The following is a 26,137-nucleotide window of genomic DNA, read 5'->3' as shown; positions in this document are numbered from 1 at the left end:
GCTCTAGAGCACACGGGCTTCAGCAGTTGTGGCTCGTGGGCTCTAGAACGCAGGCTCGGTAGTTGTGGTGCACGGACTTAGTTGCTCCGTGGCATGTGGGATCTTCCCGGATCAGGGCTTGAACCTGTGTCCCCTGCATTGGCAGGTGGATTCTTAACCACTGTGCCACCAGGGAAGCCCCTGGCAGGTGGATTCTTAACCACTGCGCCACCAGGGAAGTCCCCCAAGGTTCAAGATTTAATAAATAATTTTTACTGCTTCAGCAGGACATTCTGATATGAATTTGGCTTTTTTTCCTACTGTAATTGGACAATAGTGATGAATACTAGTACAGCTTTGTGCCATTGCCTTGATTTGTGCTACGGAGCCAGCAGCTTTACCCACTATTACTTTTGCACCAGCAGTGCAAGTGCCAATGCAGTCAAAAAGGCAGACAGCATCTTAACATTGCTATGAAAGTAGTTTTGACCTGTAGACTCACACAAGGTGCAAACAACACTTTGAGAACCACTGGAGTAGATAGTTTGGCTAGAAAGATTGGATGACTAGTTCTTGGTTTGGTATATTTTTTTAATGTATTTTTTCACAATGTGTTTTTCTCTTGTTTCTAAGCTATATTAAATCCTTTTGAATTACAGCTTCAGATTATTGAAGGATTCAGCTATATACTAACCAGTGGATACTAATACAATATGTAGGGCTTCCCTGGTGGCACAGTGGTTAAGAATCCGCCTGCCAATGCAGGGGACACAGGTTCCAGCCCTGGTCCAGGAAGATCCCACATGCTGGGGAGCAACTAAGCCCATGCGCCACAACTACTGAGCCTGCGCTCTAGAGCCCGCAAGCCACAACTACTGAGCCTGTGTGCCACAACTACTGAAGCCCACGTGCCTAGAGCCTGTGCTCCAATGAGAAGCCCACACACCGCAACAAAGATTAGCCTCCACTCGCCACAACTAGAGAAAGCCCACGCACAGCAGCGAAGACCCAACACAGCCAAAGATAAATAAATAAATTCATGGGAAAAAATGAAATATGTGTATTTCATTTCTAGATTTGGGAATTTTTGTATAAAAGACACCAGATAAATGCTGTATTATTAATAGTAATGATGAACTTTTTACATTATTAACCTAGTCTTTCAATTTTGTGTTTGATTCCCTAAAACTCTCTACTTCAGTTGCAACCTCAAACCCAGGAAAGTGTCTGTCCTGCACAAACTCAACATTCACCTTCACCACCTGTAGGATATTACATCCTTCTGATATTACTCAGGTTACCCCCAGGTAAGAGAGCCTGGGCAATTTGAGGCCTTACTTCTTTCCTCAACTCTGTTTTCTTGAATTTCTTTTTTAAATTACTGTCATTTTAATTCCCAGAATTTTAATTAATGTACTGTGATAATTTGTCTTTAGAATATTTTCACATTGTATTTTCTCATTTGATCATTATAACTCTTTGAAGTAGGCAAGCCAAGCGAGTATGTAGTGTCTAAATGAAGAAAATGAGGCATAGAAAGTTCAGGTGACTGGTCCAAGGGCAGGCAGGTAGTAAATGACCCAGCTGAAACTATATCCAGAGTTAGCCAAACTGCAAGATTGGAGGGACTAGTCCTCCGCACAAGACTGCCCTCATTTCTGATATGACCTGCAAGTTCAGGGGTTCTCAAAACCATGCTCTTGTTTGATAAATTTTCTAGAAGGACTCACAGAACTCACTAAAAGCTGTTATGCACGTGGTTACTGTTTATTACAGGGAAAGTTTACAGGATAAAATTAGCCGAAGGAAGAGACACATAAGTCAGAGTCTGGGAGGGTTCCACACATGAAACCTCCCTGTCCTTAGGAGTCATTACTTTCCTGGTATCAGTGTTTGACAGTGCACACAGAGTATTGCCAACCAGGGAAGCTCACCCAAGCCTTAGTGTCCAGAATTTTTTTACTGAGGCTTCACTGTGTAAGGCATGATTGATTGATTACCTATATAACTATAACTCACTATAACTATAATAACTCACCTCCAGGTCCACTGACCCAAGGCTTCTACCCTAAATCACATGGTTAGTCTTCTTGGCATGGCCAGTCCACATCCTACAGCTATTGGGTGTGGCCAGGTCCACTCCAAGATCTAGTGTGGCCAGGCTCCATCCTGAACAAACACACTTCTAGCATCCATGGCATAGATTACCTCCCAGAAGCTGAGGGCAAAGCCAGAACCCTCTGGGCAGTCCAAATTATTTACTACACAGACTAAAACAATAAGCAATATTGCTGAAATTTCTGTCCTACCAATTCCAAAAAGAATCTAAGGCAATTTCCAGAGATATGTAGAACTTTGCAGGATAATGTTAACTAGAAGTAGAGAAGAAAAATGAAGCAAAAAAGAATCAAGAGTAAGGATATAAAATGGATAGAGGAATACACCTAGTGTATAAATTGTACTATAAAGTCTTATATACTTGCTAAGTAAGGTGAGCCATGTATTTGAGTCTTAGCTTTCTAGCTGCCAATGTGGAGGGAAATAATATTATGATTCACAGTGTCTATAAGATAGAAGCAAATTGACTGTTTAGGGAAGCATTTGGGTGGTATCCTATAAAGACCTCAATCAAGTCTATAATAAACAGGCATACCTGCAATTTTTCTACATTGTTCTTATAGTCAACAAGATAGCAGGTTTTATAAAATTGGTTCCTGAGGAGGCTCTCGCTGCAGGTTGATACCATCATTTGGTATGTTAGTGACATGAACAGTTTAGGAAAAGACAGGCAATTCTACAATAAAGTAGGACCAGGGAGGTGGGAGACTGGGAATACAGTAGACAGACTACATCAGAACCAAGGAGTCAAAGTTGTTTGCATTTTGCTTCTTTAATACAAGTTGGTACTTTAGAAAGTTTATTTATTAATCCTAAATTTGTATCTTGTTCATAATCTTTATAAATCTTGATATCTAGATATTCTGAGTATTTTGTGTTAAAGTGAAAGTATATATATTAAATGCTGGTAACATTTGCTCAAGGGGGAATAATTTGCTAAAGAAGTACCCTCTCCATTCTGTCACCATTTCCTTGGGTACATGATTGTTTATTTAGTTTTTTTTCTTTTTAACAAAACATAGAATAAGAAGAAAGATTCTAATAGCTGTCAAAGCTTTTAATTATTTTTAATTTCCCAGAAACCCATACTTTAAGTCAAGATTGAGAAAAATTCATTCCATGGGTATCCTTATACTACTATTGTTTGGAATTAGCATTCTTGGAAATTTAACAATTAGAACTTTATTCTCAGTAATATAAAATTGACAGATTAAAAAGAAATGTGTCTCCTTAGAAAACCATCTTCGGTTTAATTATGAAAGATTGTATTTTCCAAAAGGTTGAAGAATTGTTAAATCACGGATTATTGTCTCTTGGTGTATTTCACTTTATGGAATGGATATGTTAATAAAAATTTCTAAAGTTTACTTTCTTCAATGTTTAAATTTCTTTGATTTTTTATTATAAAATATAGTGTATTTCCACAGATACATATTTTAAGAGTTAAAATTTAAGAATAAGTAATTATTTGAGAATAATAAAGTTATCTAAGTACAGTAAACTCATATTCTGTGAAAAGAAATATGTTTCAATAAGTTAATGACTAAATTACAAATTACAAATAACTAATCATTGAAGTAACACATCAAAATTTTCATTCCTCAGATACTGATGTGTTGCCTGTTCCTCTATATTTACTATGGATAACTACTGTAATTACTTTAAATGCTGACTTGGGATTACTTTTTATTCTTAAATTCTCTCTCCTGCTTATTGTTTTTTCTTTCTACATAAAGCTCTGGCTTCCCTTCATTATCCTGTGGAAGTAGTGGTAGCAGTTCATCAAACACAGCTGTGAATTCTCCTGCTATGTCCTATAGGCTCAGCATTGGTGAATCCATCACCAACCGACGAGATTCTACCATAACCTTCAGCGGCACCATGAGCTTGGCCAAACTTCTACAAAAGCAAGGCATCTCTGCTAAAGCATACCACAGCCCAGTTTCAGAGGACCCCCTCCTCCAACCTCTCCCTAGAGGCCTGGCTATCCCTTCCACGCCACCAAATTCACCGTCTCACTCACCTTGCCCTTCTCCTTTGCCCGTTGAGCCTCGAGTGCATCTCTCTGAAAATTTTTTGGCCTCCCGACCAGCTGAAACATTCCTCCAGGAGATGTATGGCTTGAGACCGTCCCGAAACCCTCCTGATGTTGGCCAGTTGAAGATGAACTTAGTGGACAGGCTGAAAAGACTGGGGATAGCCAGAGTGATCAAGACCCCTGCAGCCCAGGAAAATGGAAGAAGCCAAGAGGCAGAAAATGGTCTTCAAAGACCAAACTCTGCTGTCTATTTAAAGTCAGGTAGCAATTTATTGAGTGGTCTGAGGAGGAATCAGAGTCTTCCAGTCATGATGGGTAGCTTTGGCACCCCAGTTTGCACATCATCACCCAAAATGGATATCCTGAAGGAAGACTGAGGTTCAGCAGTTGACTGACCTCTTACACAAGTTAGCACATGAAGGAAAGATTTGCACTGATACATGTAGTCTTGTCTGAGAGAAAAGGAATGTTGCAGAAGGGTTGTGAATGTGGGAAGGGGAAAGTGGAAGAACGGAAACAGAATTGGCATGAGGTCTGTCTGATAAATTGAAAGTATAAATGAATAGGTCATGAGTGTTTGGAAGCAGAGAAAGAAGAAATGTTTAATGCGGTCATCCAGTTGGTATTTCTTTGTCTTGAAAATAAAAATTGACTAGAAAATAAATTCAGTAATATTGGAACATACCAGAAATACTGAACTAGCTAGCACATTTACTTCTGGTGAGCATAAGCAGGGAGGACCCAGGTTAGGAGATGGGAAAAAAGAAGGAGCAGCTTTGACCGTTACCTTTAGAAAGCTGTTCTAGAAGGTTGCTGGAGTAAACTCAGTCTGTTACTGAGACAACAGTGAGATGGCTTATCTGCTGACCCCTGTTAATGTCTGGTTAAATTACACCTCCATCAAAGAGTATGCTCACTGCATTATCGACAAGGAATTTTACCTTTTTCATAAGATCAGACTAGTGGAGACTCCCTTTTTGCTTTCTGTTTTCAGGCCTTTGAGCCACTGGGATCCCAAACATAATCCACGTTCCTTTTGCATTTGTGATTAATAAGGATTAATTTTTTTAATTTGTATTTTTATACAATACCCCCCCCAAACAACATGAGTGGGGGGTAGGAGGGATTTACTTTAAGAAGGAAAATATGGGTACATTGGAACCAAGGAAACTTGTTTTCAGAATATTTCTTCTGAATAAGTGCATTGGCCAAGGTGTATGAACATAATTACTGTACATGTCTTTCAAATTTCCTTGGAGGCTGGATGGGTTAAACCAGAAGTGCAATCAATAGGAATTAGAGAGTGTTGTGTATTTATCTCTAAGTTTTTTTGGGAGGAAAGTTGGTTGCAACTAAACTTTTTCCAGAATGTGCTATGCATACTTTTAATGAAAGATGACATATATTTGCACAAAAATTCTCAGGCACAGCAAATTATTATAAACTGAAGTAAAACCCAGGTGCTTTCTTTGAGATTGTGTTTTTTTAATATAAAATAAAATTAAAACATCTGCCTTTTTCTTCATATCCGCAGAATTAGAGAATGAACTTTTTTCGATGAGAAAGTCAAACGCTTTTGCTTTTTCTCTGGTATTCCTTTTTTCAACTATGTGAAATGGCAAAGTGAAACTCCGGGATTAGGTTTCAGCTTTCAGCAGTGTGACGCAAGGCTGTGAATTGGGAAAAAACAGATCTGTTTTCTGAGCATTGCTGACTGAGGTCTGCTTCTCATCAGATGACATGGCTTTATCTTGGCCATGCAGTTGAGAAAGAAATGCTGTTACATGAAAGGCATTATGGAGAGAAGATGAAGGAGGGGCCTAGTTGTTTTTGAAAATGGGAGGTGTGTTACTTGATCTTTTCATTGCTTCATTAGCAAATGTTTTGCTCCTTTGTTCTGACTTAAACTGAAAGGCAGTTTTCTGCAGAATTCTTGATGGGCATGTTACTCCTGTGGCTCCCATCCATACACCTGTTACAGGCCAGAGGAGGGTCCTTCTCTCTTGAGCTGCCTCTCCTTCAGGAAGAGCTATGTGCTCAAAACACACATGCAAGAGTAAAATGTGTGAGTTTTCCATGATTTTTAGAATCTTTTAATAAACTTTTCTAAATAAACTTCTTAACAAAAAGAGTGTCCTCTCCCCATTCTCTCCCCCTTGCTCAGTCATTCTGAAATCAGCAGACCATACACAGAGATGTTCAGAAAGGATTCCAGCTGGTCTGTAAGTGAACGCACATGTCCCTGAATGTGGACCAGAAGAATTCCTGATGTTTAAATTTCTAGAATATTCCAATTCACATTTTAAATGATATTTGAGTTTCTACTTCATAAAGTAACTGGGGTGCTTATTTTAGACAATTCTTTAATCTTTTTATTTATTCTCTAAGAAAGTAATCTTCCTGTTACCAGTTTCCAAGACACATCAGGAAGTAGGAAAGTATAGGACCAGAGAGTAGTACAAAGTGTTAAATTATCAGATTTTACGTATATTATATAAACAGCTATAAATTAAGCTAGATTTTGGAGTGTTCTGTATAATTAGTATCCTTTTAAAATAACCGAGGCTAAAATGATCACTTTGGAGTCAAGGCAAGGGTGTATTCACAGCCAAATAAGCCTGTCTGATTAAAGAGAACCAGACTTTGGTTTTTGGAAATTAAATTGATGTTGCTGTTCCACCAGAAACACAATGATTGGAAACTGGTGCATGCTCGTCTCTAGAAATGAATCCTGTTTTGAAACTGGGTTTTGTTGTTTTTGAAATTTCCACCTAAAATCATTTTTGGTTGAGAATGAGAATCTCTATTATAATGAAATTGTGTGTAAAATATAGTAAGAACTGGAGCCTTGTAACAAGTTCCTTCTTAATTTATCTGTTATGTTTTAGCACTGTTCACATTTTAGTTTTTCTTTATCAACTGTGTATGTACTTTAATGCCAGTATAGGGAACTCTGATCTTTTTTTTTTTTTTTTTTTCCTTCTGAAGGGTCTCAGTGATTATACCTCAGGTATTTCTGAGTATCCTATTATCTACTAGGAGGGATACCTTCCCTGTGAACTCAGAATTAAAATTTCTCCTGAATTATGGTGATCCCAGATCTTCTGTAAATAGCCTTAGGCATGGGTCTTGGAAAAAAGTTAATGACTATTGTTAAAGTCGTTTTTTAAAAAATTTTGTACTATATGTCCTTGATTTGACCTGAATGAACAGACTTTGGCCAAGGGAGGAAATAAGTTAAAGACAGCTCACAAGAGCCTGTTCTCTATAAAAGGTGTATTTTATACAGTATTGAAAGCCTGTTATTTTTTCTGAGCATTCTGGTACATAATTAGTACTTGTTGGTAATAACATTGACTTTTGACACCTGGATCTAGAACTCTTAGTGTTTAGTAGCCCACTCCTTTGATGTCGGATGCCTGCAAGCCTGTACTCCACGTACAACACAGCAGCATCTACACTGAGTGGTTGCATAGCCAGCACAGCTACCTGGGAGTGGCATGGTGCCCTCTGGGGCTGCCAGGGAGATACTGTAGTTTGATATCTGGGGATCGACTTTGTAAAAGAGCTCTTTGTGCACCTACCTTTGCTTTGTCAAATGTTAATCAGATAATAAACATGAGTATCTTCTTAAATTTTCATTTGTCTTTCTGTGTTTTTGTCCCAGTTCTTTTCACAGGTAATCCTGCATTAAGTCTTTCCTTTCCATTACGTTGTTTTTGGTACAGAAAACAACTCTATTTGTCAAAACAACACAAAACAAACCAACATTGGTCAAGAGTAGTAAACATCTTATTCTATTTTCTTAGATTTAAAAAAATAGAATAAACATATTGTTTCCTCAGCAAAGTATCAGCAACAAAAAAATAAAATCTAAAGTCAATGCAGATCTTTAATTTGAAAAGACTCAGGAAGTATGAAGCAATTCATTACCTATAGTCCACAATTTACTATTGATACTCTTAGCTATTTCAAAACTATTTCCAAGAAATTAAATTTGAGAATTGTTGGATTCTAACAGAAAAGTCCTTTGATGTTCTCTTTTCTCTCTCACAATTTAATTGATGTATTTATTTTAAACTCATTTAATATCCATTTAGAAATATGGAGATTGGTTCAAGATAGCGGAATAGAAGGACATGCACTCCCTCTTGCAAGAGCACCGGAATTGCAACTAACTGCTGAATGATCATCGACAGGAAGACACTGGAACTCACCAAAAAAGATACCCCACGTCCAAAGACAAAGGAGAAGCTGCAATGAGACGGTAGTAAGGGCACAATCACAAATCAAATCCCATAACCGCTGGGTGGGTGACTCACAAACTGGAGAATAATTATACCACAGAAGTCCACCCACTGGAGTGACAGGACTGGGGGAAACAGAGACTCCACTCTTGGAGGGCACACACAAAGTAGTGTGTGCATGAGGACCCAGGGAGAAGGAGTAGTGACCCCATAGGAGACTGAATCAGACCTACCTGCTAGTGTTGGAGGGTCTCCTGCAGAGGTGGGGGGTGGCTGTGGCTCACCACAGGGTCAAGGACACTGGCAGCAGAAGTTCTGGGAAGTTCTCCTTGGCATGAGCCCTCCCAGAGTCCACCATTAGCTCCCCCAAAGAGCGTGTAGCCTCCAGTGCTGGGTTGCCTCAGGCCAAACAACCAACAGGGAGGGAACTCAGCCCCACCCATCAGCAGACAAATGGATTAAAGTTTTACTGAGCTCTGCCCACCAGAGCAACACCCAGCTCTACCCACCACCAGTCCCTCCCATCAGGAAATTTGTGCAAGCCTCTTAGATAGCCTTATCCACCAGAGGGCAGACAGCAGAAGCAAGAACTACAATCCTGCAGCCTTTGAAACAAAAACCACATTCACAGAAAGACAGACAAAATGAAAAGGCAGAGGACTATGTACCAGATGAAGGAACATGATAAAACCCCAGAAAAACAATTAAATGAAGTGGAAATAGGCAAGCTTCCAGAAAAAGAATTCAGAATGATAGTGAAGATGATCCAGGTCCTCAGAAAAAGAATGGAGGCAAATATCAAGAAGATGCAAGAAATGTTTAGCAAAGACCTAGAAGAATTAAAGAATAAACAAACAGAGGTGAACAATACAATGACTGAACTGAAAAATACACTAGAAGGAATCAATAGCAGAACAACTGAGGCAGAAGAACGGATAAGTGACCTGAAAGACAGAATGCTGGAATTCACTGCTGCGGAACAGAATAAAGAAAAAAGAATGAAAAGAAATGAAGACAGCCTAAGGGGACCTCTAGGACAATATTAGACACACCAACATTCGCAATTAAACAAAATTGATAAACCTTTAGCCAGACTCATCACGAAAAAGAGGGAGAGGACTCAAATCAATAAAATTAGAAATGAAAAAGGAGAAGATACAATGGACACCACAGAAATACAAAGAGACTACTACAAGCAACTCTATGCCAATAAAAGGGACAACCTGGAAGAAATCAACAAATGATTAAAAAGGTATAACCTTCCAAGACTGAACCAGAAGAAACAGAAAATATGAACAGAACAATCACAGTAATGAAACTGTGATTCAAAATATTCCAACAACGGCAAAGTCTCCACTCTCAGGGACTCACATTCTAGTGGGGAGGGGCAGGGAGATGACCATAAACATGTTAATCCATCCAAGGTCTACAAGTGCTACGAGGAAAAATAGCACAGGCATAGGGAGGAGGGGATGGTGATGGTGGGATTGCTCTTTTATACAGAGAAGTCAGGGCAATCCCTGTGTAAAAAGCCAGCAGGAGCCACTTTGGCACCTCAGGCAAGCACTCTTGGCCAAGGGAACAGTGGATACAAAGGCCCTGGGTGGGAACTTGCTTGGCACGTCTGATCTTTTCCTGGAAAGCAAAGAGGCCCATGTGGGGGGAGTGGAGGAAGTGAGGAGACAGTGTTGGGAAATGAGCTCAGAGAAGCAGCAGAGATGCTGAATGTAGTCAGCAGAATAATGACACGCCACCACCCCCTCCCCGCCCACAAGGAAGTCCATGTCCTAATCCCTGGAAACCACCACTTTGTTCTGTTACTTGCCAAGGGAAAATTAAGATTGCAGATGGAATTATGTTGCTCATCAGCTGACCTTGAGATGGACAGATCAACCTGGATTATCCAGGTGGGTCTAATGTAAATGTAAAGCTCCTTACACATGAAAGAGGAAGTCAGAGTGTCAGAGAAGGAGACATGACGATAGAAGCAGAGGTTGGAGTGATGCCGTTGTTGGCTTTGAAGGTAGAGGACAAGGCCACTAGGAACAGGGGCAGCTTCTAGGAGCTGGAAAAGGCAGGGAAATAGATTCTCCTCTAGAGCCATCGTGAGGAATACAAGCCTGCCAACACCTTGATTTTAGCCCAGAGACACCCATTTCAGACTCTGCCCTCCAGAACTATAACAAGCTGATGTTGTTTTAAGGCACTAAACTTATGGTAATTTGTTATAGTAACAGTAGGAAACTCATACAGTAAACTGTGCTGACCACTGTAAGGACTTTGGCTTTTACTCTGAAAGGGATGGTGTGTTCGCGGCTAGGGCTGCCATAACAAAAACACCCACAAACTGAGTGGCTTAAGCAACAGAAATGTATTGTCTCACAGTGCTGGAAGCTGGAAGTCCAAGGTCAAGGTGCTGGCAGAGTTGGCTTCTGGTGAGGACTCTCTCCTAGGCTTGCAGATGGCTGCCTGCCTGCCGCCTCCTCACCTGGTCTCTCCTTTGTGCCTGCACACCCAGGGGTCTCTCTGTGTGTCCTAATCTCTCTTACAAAGACATCAGTAAAATGGGATTAGTGCCCACCCTAGTGGCTTCATTTTAACTTAGTCACCTCTTTAAAGGTCGTATATCCAAGTATAGTCACATTTTGAGACAGCAGGTGTTCGAGCTACAGCCCAGTGAATTTGGGAGGTTGGGTTGGGGGGCAATCTGCTAGCCGGTAACACATGCAAAGCCATCAGAGGATTCCAAGAAGGGTGACCCCATCCACCTTGCGTTTCTTGTCACCACATCAGAAGTTAGTTACTCTTATCCAGCTCTTTCAACGTCCCGGGTAAGCTCGCTTGTAAACACTCTTGTGACATTTGAGCACCTGATGTTATGCTCATGTTTCTATAACTGAAAACAAAAATTAATTATAATCAGGGTTAACACCAGATCTCAGAATAGGACCATTTTGCTTGTCCTGAATTCATTTAAGGGGCACTTTCAGGATCCCAGAGCACCAATTTCTAGTGTAAACACGAAGGCAGTTGTGCCGACAACACAGATGTCACTTAAAAATGTGTGTGCATCAAAGATTAGACACTGTGCTCATAGGAGAGCACTTGGGATCTTCATGCCAAGTCTCTTGGCCTTGCTTTAGCAATAGTTCTACTCTTAGACTGGCGACGGATTGATTTCCCACTTTTTTACTACCCACCATTTCATCACAAGCTGTGTACTAACGATCCCTGGACCCTTAAATATTCCCGATTTCCTGAAGTAGACTATTTTGAGAGATGAAAGGGACTGCAGAGATCCTCCAGGTAATGTCACTTTTTACAGATGACATGGCAGGATCAGGGTGCAGCTCCTAAGCTTGGAACTTTTCTTTGCTCTCCGGTTGCTTTCTGAGCACACCTTTCTCTTGCAGAATGAAAATCCATTTAGGAATAAATTACCTTGTGTCAGTAAAAACGGGAAGAGGGCAGTAGGGCTAACGTTTATTGTGTGCGGGCATGGATCTTTTACACATATTTACCTCATTGAATCTGTGCAATGATCCTCTGAGGAGGAGCTGTAATTACTGCATTTAATGTGTAGCTGGTAAGTGGCAGAACCAAGACTTGAACTCAGGTCACCCAGACTCCAGAGAGGGCATTTAATTACCTATTTCTGCTGCCTTATGTAGGGTGAGAAGAGCGTCCCAAGAAAACCAGACGGTGACAATCAGTCCAGGCCAGGGTATAGCTCATGCCCAGATGCAGGAAACCCTCTGCTGCACTTGGGAACCCACAAAGGGTGGGGGAGGGACCATCAGGACACCTGAGAGGAGCAGGGATGGGAGGGTGCTGGAGAAAGAGGGGGAGACCAAACCCAGAAGGACATGACACCTGCCTGGGAGTTTGCACCTAATCCTTTTTGTGTCTGGGAGCCTTTAGGGGTCTGACACAGGCACAGGACCAGGTCAGATTTACATTTTAGAAAAAAAGACCCTCCGGTGGGCTATTACTGGTGCTTTTTACTGCTTTCTGCTTTTGTCTGTTTTCCTCGCCCTTCTCCCCCCCGTCCCACCTCTCCTATGCAAGGATCACACAGTCCCCTAATGGTCAGGGGGAAAAAAAAACAAATATGCAATAGCCCTCCAGGTGGAGAGGATGATGAACTTTAGGGGAGCCAGACTGAAGGCGGAGAGGCCAACTGGGAAGGGTTCACCAGAGCCAAGGAGAAAGATGACAGTGGCCTTGAGTCATGTCAGGGGCAGGGGTGCGGCAAAGAGAGGATAAGTTCGAGATACAGTTAGGAGATAGCAGTGACAGGACTCGTGGGGCTGCAGGGGTGTCCTGCACACCTCAAGATGGTACATCTTATCCTAGACTATGCTGGCTGGTAGCCCTGCCCAGATGAATGATTTGGTGTCTAGTGGGGTATGGAGGAACTGACTAGAATGTTTTGGGGGGTTTTTTGTTTTGTTTTGTTTGCAACTGAACTAGGCATTTTCTCCTATGTTATTTTGTTTATTCCTCAAAAAAAGCTGTTTGAAGAAGAGGTATTATCCTCATTTTCTGATAAGGAAACTGCAGCACGGAGATGTTGAATACCTATGGCTGGGGGCAGAGCCAGGATTTAAACTCAGGCCCATCTAATTCCCAAACCTGAGCGGTTTCCACAATGCCTGGCCGCCTCCTGGCCCCTGGCCGTGAGGGAGAATGCAGAGGAGGATGTGGGCTGGGAAGCAGAGCGGCGGCAGGGGTCAGCGGTCGGCTTGTGCACGTGCTGAATCTGAGAGGCCTATGGGGATGCTCAGGAGCCAGCCGAGTCTTGGGGTTGGGGGTGAGGAGAGAGGAAAGCTGGGGGAGGGCACGGGGGGAACTTGGGCCCTGGCATCCCACCTCACGTGCCTGTAGGGCGCTAGCAGAAGATTGGAGCAACCTCAGCACTCCAGGCCTGCACTATACCTTATCTTCCACCTTGATGCCCAGGAAGTAATAAACGTGTCACCTGGCTACCGCTTCGTTCAGAACAGGGAGCAGATTTCCGTCACCTTGGGAGATGAGATGTCTGATAGGAAAAAGCATTCGGAATCAGAGAACATGGGCAAAGTCAGGATTTCCAGGTAATGTCCCTGGACCCGCATCTAGCTCCTCAGCCCCACCCCGGCCTGCCCTCAAGGACGAACCCCTTACTTGACGCCCTTCACTCCTCAGCCTGGCGCCGGCTCTTCTGCGCACCCACCTCTGCTCTGAGCCCGTATGAGTCAGGCAGACAGACGAGTCAGGCAGCTGATCTGGAGAATGACTGCATGGGTGTCCCTCACACAAAAGGCGACTGGCTTTTTCTGGAGGTAATGAGTAGATGCAATGTTCATAAAATAGTCTGAACTTGAAGCGCGAGAGCTGAGAGTAAGGTCAGGGTTTCTGGGAGGCCAGAGACTGCATCTCTTTTCCATGAAGTCGAAAGAGACCACTCAGTTTACGCCTCTGAGAGGTGCAGCGTGGAAGGTTCTGGTCTGACTCCATCCCGGCTGGGCACGCTGCCATCCCCTCTGTCCTTGAAGGCCCACCCACTCTCTATCCTCCGGGACCATGTGAAGTCAGGCCCCACAGCCTCTTCATGCTACCTGCTAAACCTCTCATTCATATCTCCTCCTTCCCCATCTCCTCCTACATCCTCTCTCTTCTTTCCTCACTCTCAGGAATCAAGGACCTCATCTCTGCTGCACTGCCTGCCACCCTGTTCACTCCAGCTCAGCCAAACAGAGCTGAGTAAACTTACAGATTTCATGGAGTCCCCAGACTCAGAAACACAAAAATCTGTAAATATACTCTGAAATCCACACTCTTAAATCCCCTCTCCGTCCTGTTTCTGGCCCATTCCTTGTCTATGAGTCACTGTCAGCATCAATCCTATTCTTCCACCTAATTTCCTAATCCTCTGAATTTCTCCCTCCTCCATTTCAAGTATCTTTACCAAGTCAGGGTCAAATCCTAATAGATTTCTGGCATCCTCCTCTTTCCCTTCTAGTCAGTGGGTCACCAAACCACCCCTGCTCACTTCTGGCCAAGATTACCCAAAAGGGCTCCATGTGAGGCTCAACCACCCTACTGCCAAATTCCTTCTTCCAAACCACCCTCTGCCCCCCACCCCCCATGGTGATGGAGCAGGTGCAGAACATGGCCTGGCTCTCACCAGGCCAGAGCCAGCCATGCCCAGGGAGGGCCCTGACTGGCACGGCATGGAAGGTGCATGGATCACGGATTACTTGTCCTGCAGGACTGCTATCATTACTGACCTAGAAGAACAGATCTCAGAGCTGACAGCGATAATAGAGCAAATGAACAGAGACCATTGTTCTGCCCAGACACTGGTGAGTGGTCCTTGAGTTAACCGACATCTCTTTGGGAAGGGGAAAGGCCAATAGTTTCAGATCACCTGCTATGTTCCAGGCAAGGCCAAGCACCTTCCTCCTGGGAGCCAGGCTGTCCAGGCAACAGCCCTGACTCCATCCTCATCCATAATCGCAAAAACTCAGGTCCCTCCTCTAGGCCTAACTCAATTTCCGGGAGTTCTCGGGGAGCCTCTGGCATGTTCGATACCACTGTCCTCTCCACACTAGGGGGTGCCAGCCATTTCCAGCAGGGCTGGCTGTGGCCTGTGCAATGAGTTAAATTTCAGACCTTGCTGAGGCTCTTGGTAACCGCGTCAGCGTGACCAGGACTTCAGTTTTGCTCAAAAGCTGCCCAGAAGCCTCCAATACCACTTCCTGTTGCTGATGAAACTGCCAAAGTCCACTCTCCAGAATCTGCTGATTTCAGTTTGCACCCTTCGTGTTCCCTGGGGATTCTGGTAACACTTCCTTTAAAATTCACCATTCGTTTTGTCACGGACTTTTCTTCTCCTCCCTAAGCAGAGGTGTCTGGTGGCCTGGACTGGAATGAGACATCAGAGCCATCCTTAGATCTCCTCCCAACTCCTCCCCTCTCCTCCCCATCTGCCCCTCCCCTCCTGCCACCACCACCCGCCCCCACCCGCACCCCGCCTCGCTTGCCGTTACCAAACCCACGTGTGAAGGATGACTTCCCAGCAGGCCAGCCGCTCGCCCTCTGATACACACCAGATGTGTCTGAATCCTATAGTGACCCAGCGTAAGATTCAGGCTGAGACCTTCCCTTCTGAGGATTCATTCCTATACCTTCCAGAAAACCCTGCCAAGTTCATGGTCACCTTCTACAGAAAGGAAATTGAGGCTCAGGAAGTTAAATAATTTGCATGAGATCACTCACCTCATCTGTGGTGGGTTACTGGGCAAAATGCACACTTTCAGTCACTGAAGCATCAGCCCTGCTGAAGACATATTTAGAGATTATTTCCATCGAGGGACCTCAGATTGTGATTCTTAAAATTCTCCCAGCTGTGAACACCCTACATTGTTGTGTGACTGTGCAGAATGGGGGGGGGGGGGTGCTGGCCCGAGCCCTTGTCTCGGCTGGCGGTGTCTATTCCTCCTGAGGCACTGGCCAGAGGACCCGATGTGTGTGTTAGAAGGGAGGTTCACCTGGAACTGAGCACTTCCTGCTTCCGGAAACAGAGCCATTCTGCCAGTGAGGATTTATTAACACTGGTTTTAAGTTCATCAAAGCAGGGTCTGAGTCTCAGGCCTCTTTGGCTCCTCCAGATCAAGCCCTTTGCACAATAAACAATTGCTCAATTGAATTACGTATCCAAAAATCCAAAGGCCATGATCTTACAAAGATATTACAGTCCAGCCAAAGAGACCAGACCTGCCCACAAAATAGTGAAAGGGATGGTTTCCATGCACCCTTTGTGAACTGATTACGTACCAGACAACATAGAGCGAGACAAGAATTGTCCCGTTTCCTCAGTAACGATTGCTCTCTGGCACTGCCGAACACAACGGGAGAGGCTTGGGGAGAGGCGCATACCCCGTGAATGGGAAGGCTTCTCAGAAGTTGCAGGTTGGAGTGGGAGTGGGGTCCTCAATCCTGTCTTGTAAATGCCAGCCTCGTTTCTAGCCCTCCAACGAAATGGATCTCCGCTGTGCTGAGATGCAGAAGAACTTTGAAAGCAAGAGGAGGTATGCTTTCTGGCACAAGTTCTTGTGTACTGAAGGTCCTAAGGCTCCTGCATCCTTGCAGGATTTCAGTTCACTGGGATTTCAGACAACGCCAAATGGAACTGGGTGGCAAGGGGTAGGGGAGATAAGAGACATGTCTGGAGAGCAGGATGGTTGGATCTGAGGTCACTAAAATACAGCCCGGAGAAGGTTATTCCTGGCTTTGTAATTTCTCATCCAAATTTCATTTCAATTATAATCTCCCTTTCAGTTGATTGCTGAGAAGAGCTGTTTTTTTGGTTCTCTAGGAGGTTTCCATGGTAAACTACTGTTGTTCTCAGCCTGGTCTCTCTCCACACCCCTCCTCTTCCTCCTCTCACCTCTACTGTCCCTGGCTACTAGGTCAAGGTCTGGGCAAAATGGGAAGAAGGTATGGGAAGGGCAGGAGCCAGAGCTGCAGAGACAAACCAAGGGGAAGAAAAAGGAGGTGTGTTGTCTGTGAGAGTGAGAAAACCCACAAAGTCCCCTTCCACTCCTCCTGCTGGGCACCAGAGCAACCCCAGTAGTCCTGCTGGAGAGAAGTCTTCCCAAGTGTCACAAACTTGCTTTTTAAAATTTTTTAAAATTAATTGACTTATTTACTAATAGACTTTATTTTTTAAAGCAGTTTTTAGTTCACAGGAAAAAAGAGCATAAAGTAGAGAGAATTCCCACATACCCCCGGGCCCCATACCTGCACAAATTTTTGTCATCACTGACATCCCACACCAACACGTGACGTTTGTTACAATCAGTGAAGCCTACACTGACACACACTGTTATACCGCAATGTCCACAGTTTACATTAGGATTCACTCCTGATGCTGTACATGCTATGGGTTTTGACAAATATTTAGTGACATGTATCTGCCATTATAGAATCATACAGAATAATTTCATTGCCCTAAAAATCCTCTGAGCTCTGCCTATTCATCCCTCTCTCCCCACTAACCCCTGGCAACCACTGATCTTTTGACTACCTCCGTAGCTGTGCATTTTCCAAAATGTCACATAGTTGGAATCATACAGCCTGTAGCCCTTTCACAGTGACTTCTTGCACTTACCAATATGCATTTAAGGTTCTTCCGTGTCTTTTCTTGGCTTGACAGCTCATACAGCCTTTTAGTTTATTTTTTAATATTTATTTATTTTATTTACTTATTATTATTATTTTTGGCTGCGTCGGGTCTCAGTTGCAGCACGAGGGATCTTCACCGAGGCACATGGGCCCTTCCTTGTGGCACGCGGGCTTCTCTCTAGTTGTGGCACACGGGCTCTTGAACACATGGGCTCTGTAGTTTGCGGCACGCGGGCTCTCTAGTTGAGCCACGAGGGCTTAGTTGCTCCGTGGCATGTGGGATCTTAGTTCCCCGACCAGGGATTGAACCTGCGTCCCCTGCATTGGAAGGCGGATTCTTTACCACGGCACCACCAGGGAAGTCCCATATGGCCTTTTATTTTAACATTCCTCTTGAACACTGCCAACGTCTGCCACCTGGAATGGAGGCTGGAGAGACCTTGGGCTCTAAAATTATCCTGGGTGTTAATCAGCCCACAGTTTCCCAAAAGGATTGTAAGCAAAGACTGTGCTGTTGGGGGGCATCCATGGCCGCCTGATGTCTCCATGCAAAATAGCGGATGGTGAAAACAGGGACCTCCTCAACCTTTTCTGGATGGATGTCGGGAGAATGTGTCTGGAAGTGAGGGCCCCGCAGCCTGCCCACCAACTGCCTGCGTGAGGGAGGAAGGTGGGGTCAGGTAAACTTTTCACGGATGACTGTGGCCTTCTCCTGGGGTCCCACGGGGAGCTCGAGGAGACTCCCGCAGCACAGCTCAGTGAGCTGGAGAAAAACTACAAAGCAGCCTTGAAGGCAGAGAAGTTGGCTGCCCAGGATAAACTAGGTACGGTTGGGACCTGGGAGAATGACCCTGATGAGGGGGTGGAGGCTGACCCTGCAGATCTAGGACAGAGGAACTCCCACGGCTAGGCCAGACTCTGGCTAGGCTTTCAGGGTTTCCTTCTCCAGCCCAGGAAGAGCAAGTGGTTGAGAATGAAACTGAAAAAAGGGAAACCATGTCAAGCAATGTCCTCCCTACCCCCAGAAGTTTGAAGGGTCTGTGGCCTAGTTTTGGGGTCTGAGCAAGTCCCTTCATCTCCTTCTTAGTTTCCCCATCTGAGAATCAAGGACAAGAGTACCTGCCTTTATCAGAGTGATAAGAATGTGAAAACACTGTTTAAAGTATATATAAAAGGTCTACAAACGTAATACTGTTACAATTCAACAAGTTCCCTCACCTGTAAAATGATGGTGTTTCATTAAATTCTAATGGGCGCACTGTGATTTGTATGGCCTTAAAACCTGTAAGCGTTGTGTGGGCCATTTATCCCATTATTTATGCTGCCTTTGGGAAGGACAAAGTGTGTACCCTTCAGAATTCTGAGTTTACAGACTAATCGCCACAGGGAGAATTTCTATAATCTCCTTCCTTTCTTTTATCTTACATTTTTAAAAGATGGTATTTGTACCTTGCTTGCTTTCCAGTTCTCTAAAGAGAACACGTATTGTTTTCAAAACAAGGCAGTCTTACCACAGGGTTATTGGGCTGAAAATTGTAATTAACAGGAAATAATAGAATGCTAAACATATACAGAACCCAAAATTCCCTATTTACCAAAATCCCAGTCTCTGAATGGACTTCTCATCCTTGATTGTAACTGAAGAGAAAGGACACTGTCGCAAACTCGACTAAGCAAATTTGGACGTGTACAACTTGTGTTTGATGAGATTTGACAAATGTGTTCATCCATATAACCAACACCCAAATCAAGACCTAGAATATTTCATCAACCCAGAGAGCACGTCTGTGTTCCTTCCAGATAAACCCTATCTCCCTCAAAACCAGCCCCAAGACAACCACTTTTTTGATTCTTACAACTATAGACAAGTTTTACTTGTTTTTAAACTTCATATAAATGGAATCATACAGTATATGCTCTTTTGTTTATAGCTTCTTTTCCCTCAATAATTTCTGTGAAATTTATCCATTCATTGTTCATATCAGTAATTTATTCCTTTTATTGCACAATAGTATTTCTTTGTAGGAATATCACACAATGTGTTTACCATTTTTCTGTTTTTGGAGATTTTGGTTGTTTCCATTTTTTTGGCGTTTACAAATAAAGCTGTTATAAATACACTTGTATAGCTATTTTTGTAGACATATGCTTTCATGTCTCTTGGGTATATACCTAGATGTGTTATTAGTGGACTCTAGAGTAGGGATAGGTTTAAATTTATAACAAATTACCAAAATATTTTCCACAGTCGTTGTATCATTTTACTCTTGCATCTTAACTATATGAGAATTCCAGTTGTTGCATATCATCAACAACAATTACTATTACCACTCTTTTAATTTTGGCTATCCCAATGGGTATGAAGTTGTATTTCATTGTGACTTTAGTTTCCCTGATGATTAATTATGTCAGGCAATTTTTCATATGCTTATTGGACCATTTATATGTCTTCTTTTGTGAAGCTTTGGTTCAAGTTTTTTGCCATTTAAAAAGAACTTGGGTTGCTTATCTTTTTATAATTGGTATGTAGGAGTACTTTTTATACTATGGATACAGGTTCTTTGTCAGACATACGTGTTGCGAATTCTATCTCCCAGCCTGCGGTTTGCCTTTTCATTTTGCTCACGTTGTCTTTCCATGTACAGAAGTTTTTTGTTTTGATGTAAGTTGGTTATCAATTTTTTCCTTTTATGGTAACAGCTTTCTATGTCTTCTGTGAAACGGTTGCCTATTCCAAGAACATGAAGATATTCTAGTCCCTAAAAAGCTTTATAATTTTAGCTTTTATGATTCTATGATCTATTTTGAATATTTTTTATGTATGGAGCAAGGTAAAGGCCATAGGTCTTTTTTTTCCATATAGATATTTATTGTTCCAGAATGATTTGTTGAAAAGATGTCCCTTTCTCCATTGAGTTACCTTGGTGTCTTTGTTGTATTTGAGGGGGCAAGGGGTAGACTCTTCATTTTGTTCCATTCAACTATTTGTCTATATTTAGGCCAACAACACAGTGTCTTAATTACTGTAGCTTGAAAACAGGGAGAAAAATCTTCCAACTTTGCTCTTGTTTTTCAAGATTATTTTGGCTCTTCTATATCCTTTGTATTTCTATATAAATTTTATAATTATCTTGTTAAGAAAGCCTGTTGGTATTTTGAGTGGGATTCCAATGAATATAAACTTCAATCTGTAGAGAACTGGATATTAACAGTATTAAATCTGTACCCAAACAAAAGAAAAGGCTTTAATGAAAATATGATTTCTTTTAATATTTCTCGATGCACTAAGGTTGAACATGAGTAATTTTCATTATTTAGCTTCAACATGTCATGTCATTAGTTTATAATGTGTGCTTCATTAAAGCAACATCTAAACTTTGGTGAATATTATATTTCTGAATCCTATTCCGGCTTTCTTAATTTTCTGAAAGAAGTGCCAGAACCCCAGTGTTGACCTTTTCCAAATAAAATTATTTTTAGGAGCTCTTAAAACAACACCAAAGGTACACCTTGCAATTAGAGGAGCTGAGAAAGACCAAAGAGGTAAGTTTTTTCATTTTTCCTGTGAAATTAGCCTCTTACAAATATATCATTAAAATGATACACTCTCCGTAAAATGGAATCTATGATAATTTTCCCCAAACCATTAAAAAACAGAAGATCTAGGGCTTCCCTGGTGGCGCAGTGGTTGAGAGTCCGCCTGCCGATGCAGGGGACACGGGTTCGTGCCCCGGTCCGGGAGGATCCCACATGCCGCGGAGCGACTGGGCCCGTGAGCCATGGCCGCCGAGCCTGCGCGTCCGGAGCCTGTGCTCCACACGGGAGAGGCCACAACAGTGAGAGGCCTGCGTACCGCAAAAAAAAAAAAAAAAAAAAAAAAAAACAGAAGATCTAAAGCTGAGCCTACTGGATTCAATAAGTCAAAAGAATTTTAGAACTATCTGAAAAAGAAAGCCATTGTTGTCTTTTTAGAGCCAGATCTGAACAAGTATATGAACAATATACTGTGTGATCTTCAATGTTAAATGCCTCCTATTTCTTGTAAGGCTCAAACCACAAAAGGGCCTTAAATAATAAAACGCCAGATTCTTCCTTTTGAAGTCTGAAAAGTACAATACTGCCCCTTGGGAATGCTGCCTTCAAGCCTTTCCTTAAAACTCTGAGTGAACCTCACCCCCCAGCCTCTCTAGGAACTTTTCTTCTGGGACAAATTTCAGCACTTCCATGAGGGAGACACCAGAAGGGAAACTGTTTAAACCCACAAACTGCCTTGTGGTTCCTCTTCCACTGATAATTTAATTTGGATCCAGAATGGACATGTTTGGGAAAAGATTAGCCATTATGAAAGCATGGCATGATATTTTAGAGCCCAGGAAGGGCTTCACCCTTGATGGACAAACAGACCACAATGTCCCACAAGGTAAAGGGATGGGCTTTGGTGTAAGGTAGACCCAGTGTGTTATAATAACGGCTTTAATGAGCTTGGCTACTAATTTTATCACTTGTGTCATTTCTGGGTCTGTTTCAATTAATTGACTTTGCTCCTCATGAATGGACATATTTTCTTGCTTGTTTGAATGTCTGGTAATTTTTTTATTGGATGCCAGCCATTGTGATGTTTACCTTATTAGGTGCTAAATATTTTTGTATTCCTTTAAATATCATTGAGCTTTGTTCTGGGATTCAGTTACTTGGAAACAGTTTGATTTTTCAAGCCTTGGTTTTAAGCTTTGTTAGGCAAAATTAAAGCGTCTTGATCTAGGGCTAATTTTTCCCTACTACCGAGACAGTATCCCTCTGAGTAAGCTACCCAATGCTCTGTGTCTTAAAAGGGGTTTTTATACTCTGGTTAGTGGAAGCATGAATTTTCCCAGTCCTGTTTTGGTCCAGGGATGGTTCTGCCTGCTGGTGGTTCTTTTCCCCAGCCTCATCTCATTCTATTCCTTCCCTCCATCATGCAGCTTCAGTGGCACTGGACTTCTTGCTGTTTCTTTAACAGGCCAGGTTGCTCCCACTTTGGGGTCTTTGCACTTGGTGTTTTCCCTTCTTGGAAAGCTCTTTCCCAGATATCCACACAGCTCACTTCCTTACCTTCTTCCGGTCTTTCTTCAAATGCCACCTTCTCAGGGGTTACTCTACTTAAAGGCTCAACAACCTGCCCAGCATGTCCTTTCTCCTGTTTCATTTTTCTATACAGACTTAATAACCATCAAACCTGATAAACTCGAGCTTCCCTGGTGGTGCAGTGGTTGGGAATCTGCCTGCCACTTCAGGCGACACGGGTTCGTGCCCTGGTCTGGGAAGATCCCACATGCCACGGAGCAACTAAGGCCGTGAGCCACAACTACTGAGCCTGCGCATCTGGAGCCTGTGCTCCGCAACGAGAGGCCATGATAGTGAGAGGCCCGCACACCGCGATGAAGGGTGGCCCCCGCTCTCGGCAACTGGAGAAAGCCCTCGCACAGCAAGACCCAACACAGCCAAAAATAAATAAATAAATTTATTTTTTAAAAAACAAAAAAACCCCTGATAAACTCAATGAAGTCAGGGTTTTTTGTCTATTTTCTTTGCCACTGCTCCTCAGTTTCTAGAATAGAGTCTGGCATATCACGGACATTCAGTACATAGCAAGTGATTTTTGAATGAATAAATAAAGAATGAAAAATGACCTGGTACAGAGCTTTGCCCAATGCCATTGCAGTAAATGATGGTACCTCTCCAGTTTATACATCGTGGGAGAATGCTCTTTTGGTGCAAAGAGCCCTGATGACATGTAGGAGTTTAATGGGGCTGCACCTGAAAGCAGAGGCCCATCTGGTTCATTTTTATAGTCTCTTCAGCATCTATCTAAAGTAGACTCCACACTTATCCCTTGCCTGCACTTACACTGCATCTTCTGTCCACATCCTTGGTTTGTTTTCAATTTATTTATTGTATTTACTTTTTTTGCATCTCTTTCACTAGAATGGATCCCCATAAAAGTAAGAACTTTATCTGTCTTGTTCATCATAATATTCATGATGCCTAATACAGTAGTAGGTTTTGTGGGTTTTTTTCCCCTAATTAACAAACTATTTTTTTTAGAGCAGTGCTAGGGTTACTGAAAAATTAAGCAGAAAGTGCAGAGATTTCTTCCCCCTACACACACACACTCACAATTTCCTTTATTATTAACATCTTGCCTTAGTGTGGTACATCTGTTACAGTTGATGAACCCATATAAATACATTATTATTAACTAAAGTCTATAGTTTACCTTAGGGTTTCCTCTTTGTGTTGTACATCCTATAGGTTTTGTCGCAGGCATCATGCCATGTAGCCTCCTTTGCAGTATTGTATGGAATAGTTTCTGTTCCCTAAAAGTCCTCAGTCCTCCTATTCGTCCCTTGCTTCCCTTCCTAACTCCTGGCAACCACTGGCCGTTTTACTGTCTCTATGGTTTTCCATTTTCCAGAAAGTCATATTTAATAAATACTTGTTTAATGAATGGATGACTGGTGGCTATTTTGACAATCCGTGTGAGCTGTGGTGAGGGCTGGTTCTGGGGCAGTGATAGTGAGGCTGAAAAGGGGTACAGATGAGTGAGACACGAAGTAGAATGAACAGGGCGCAGTAACAGGGCAGGAGAAGGAGTAGCTAAAGTTGATGCTTTCATATTCGAATCCAGGTGTCCTGGAGAAGAGAATAAATGGGTAGACATCATCATGATGTCCTGAAACAATTTCTTCTTACACAGGTCATAGAGGAAGAGTTGCATGCTCAAGCTCTTATCCTAGGATCACTGAACACAACCCTCTACCAAACCCAGATGGAACTCCAGAGAGAGGTGAGTCCTGGCTGGAGTGGGGATAGGAGTTGGAGGGAGGAAGCCTCTGCTCTGGGTGACTCTAATTTGGGAAAGACGGCTATTAAAATGTACCTGTCTTTCAGAAAGCTACGGCGGCAAATCTGGAGAAAACACTCCAGACCAAGCTTGCTGAAGCTGAAGAAAATTTTAAATATACCATACAGCACCTGACAGAAGAAAACATTCATCTAAGGTATGAATGATGCTGCTCAAAAAGACGTGGCTGAGTTATCTTTAGAAAGTGGAAGGGATGGGAATTCCCTGGCGATCTAGTGGTTAGGACTCTGCACTTCTGCAGGGGCCCTGGGTTCGATCCCTGGTCGGGGAACTAAGACCCTGAAAGCTGTGTGGCATTGGGTGAGGAATGGGTGAAAATGAATCTAGGTATCCCCTCATGAAATCAAAGCACAGGCAGTGTCAGGAGGGGGATATGCTGGCCACAGAAGTTATCTACTGAGGTAATTTCATTTGAAGTGATGCTAGGAGACTCCTCTCCCTTTCCTATCTTAGTTTTTTATGCAAAACAACACAGGAGGTTTATCTGAGAGTCTCCGGGTTTATTCAGTTTTATGACTGAGAATTATTGTTAAATCCAAGGCCTTGAGACTTGTGATCTTCTATTATAGGCTTTATGCTTTGAAGGGCTTTTTTACTTATAGGATATTGATTAATTCTGGGAAGAGGTATTGAGGGATTTATCTGAATCTTGATGGGAGGTGCACTGTGAATTTTGTCAATATCAGTTGGAGATTTTGCCCATAAGGAGGATGGTAGCTCCTAATTCAATAGGGACAAATAATCAGTGTTTCCAAATACAGTTCTAGGGCCATGAGAGATGGAGCAAATAAAAGATGTCACAGGGTCATTTAATTCACCTGGTTGGCTTGTTTGATGACTGTGGTCAAATTCTAGAATTATTTCCCCCTTCTGGGAGAAAGAAATTCCAGCAAGATACTTCTCTAAGAAGTCTCAGCTTAATAAATGGGTAGGGACAGGGGAACTAAGGAGAAAAGAGTGTGTATGTCTCAAAGGACCTAAATGAAAGGAAATAGGTTCAGAGACAGGAATCTCTTGCAGCTCATTAGAGATCCCCACTATGTGAATTGTTTTAGTATTCTGAGGCAGGGGCTGCTTTATAGTAGTGCGGTTGAGCACTGAGAGTGTGGCTCTGAGGTCTGTTAGGACTGGAGGGATTCATCCCCAACCTGGAGAAATGTTTCTCCAAGCCAATTAAGAGGGAGGATTGGGAGGAGCCCCTGTAGTTCCTTGGAGCCTCATCACTGAGAATTGGGAGGGTGTTGGAAAGGATGGTTAGAGGGCTAACTGTACCTGAAGTGCTTGAATTTGTAAAATCTCTTTTCCAAAGTCCCGGCTCTTTGCAATAACAGGAGAAACTAGGAGGGTTCTGGTCTCATTAAGGAGACTCCATTTTCTGGGGTTGAAGATTAAGAATTTTGGCTGTCTTCCTTACAGGTGAGTCATCTAGAGTGTGAGAGCACTGGTTTACCAGATTCACTAAATCCAGAGTGGATGTAGTTTCCCATTCTGTCTGGTCCTTTTTACAGAAGGGAAAGATCCCAGTTCAACCCATTAATAAATATAGAATTAAAAGCTTCCTGGGTGGAATCAACCTCTATAGAAAGACCAGAATTTTCTTTAAAAACAATCTGAAGTCAATTGTAATCATCATGAATAGGTTTGTCAGATTTTCGTGTGCAAGCCTGAATTTTCTTCCAA

The 26,137-nt window shown here is 42.7% G+C and overlaps 2 protein-coding genes across 4 annotated transcripts in view; both read left to right on the top strand.

Moving 5' to 3' along the window:
- The window catches only part of TRAK2 (trafficking kinesin protein 2), a 64,315-nt gene extending 56,541 nt beyond the window's left edge, over positions 1-7,774 (top strand). For 2 of the 3 annotated variants that reach the window (XM_067026578.1, XM_059053374.2), the window contains exons 15-16: positions 1,181-1,286; positions 3,834-7,774. In XM_067026578.1, the coding sequence (XP_066882679.1) occupies positions 1,181-1,286; positions 3,834-4,512 (785 nt within the window). In that variant the 3' untranslated portion in view covers positions 4,513-7,774. The remainder of the gene's footprint in view (positions 1-1,180; positions 1,287-3,833) is intronic. The other variant, XM_067026579.1, reaches the window with a different exon arrangement.
- A 2,583-nt stretch (positions 7,775-10,357) lies between these two features.
- Positions 10,358-25,877, top strand: FLACC1 (flagellum associated containing coiled-coil domains 1). The gene is given in 9 exon segments (XM_067023285.1): positions 10,358-10,405; positions 13,345-13,478; positions 14,636-14,729; positions 16,396-16,461; positions 18,284-18,382; positions 21,034-21,096; positions 24,221-24,379; positions 24,484-24,593; positions 25,874-25,877. Coding segments are annotated over 9 exon segments (777 nt in total).
- Positions 25,878-26,137: the final 260 nt, after the last annotated feature.

The sequence above is a fragment of the Kogia breviceps genome, chromosome 2 (assembly GCF_026419965.1).
Source record: "Kogia breviceps isolate mKogBre1 chromosome 2, mKogBre1 haplotype 1, whole genome shotgun sequence".
Classification (NCBI taxonomy): Eukaryota; Metazoa; Chordata; class Mammalia; order Artiodactyla; family Physeteridae; genus Kogia; species Kogia breviceps.
This window is presented reverse-complemented; position numbering and strand designations above follow the sequence as displayed.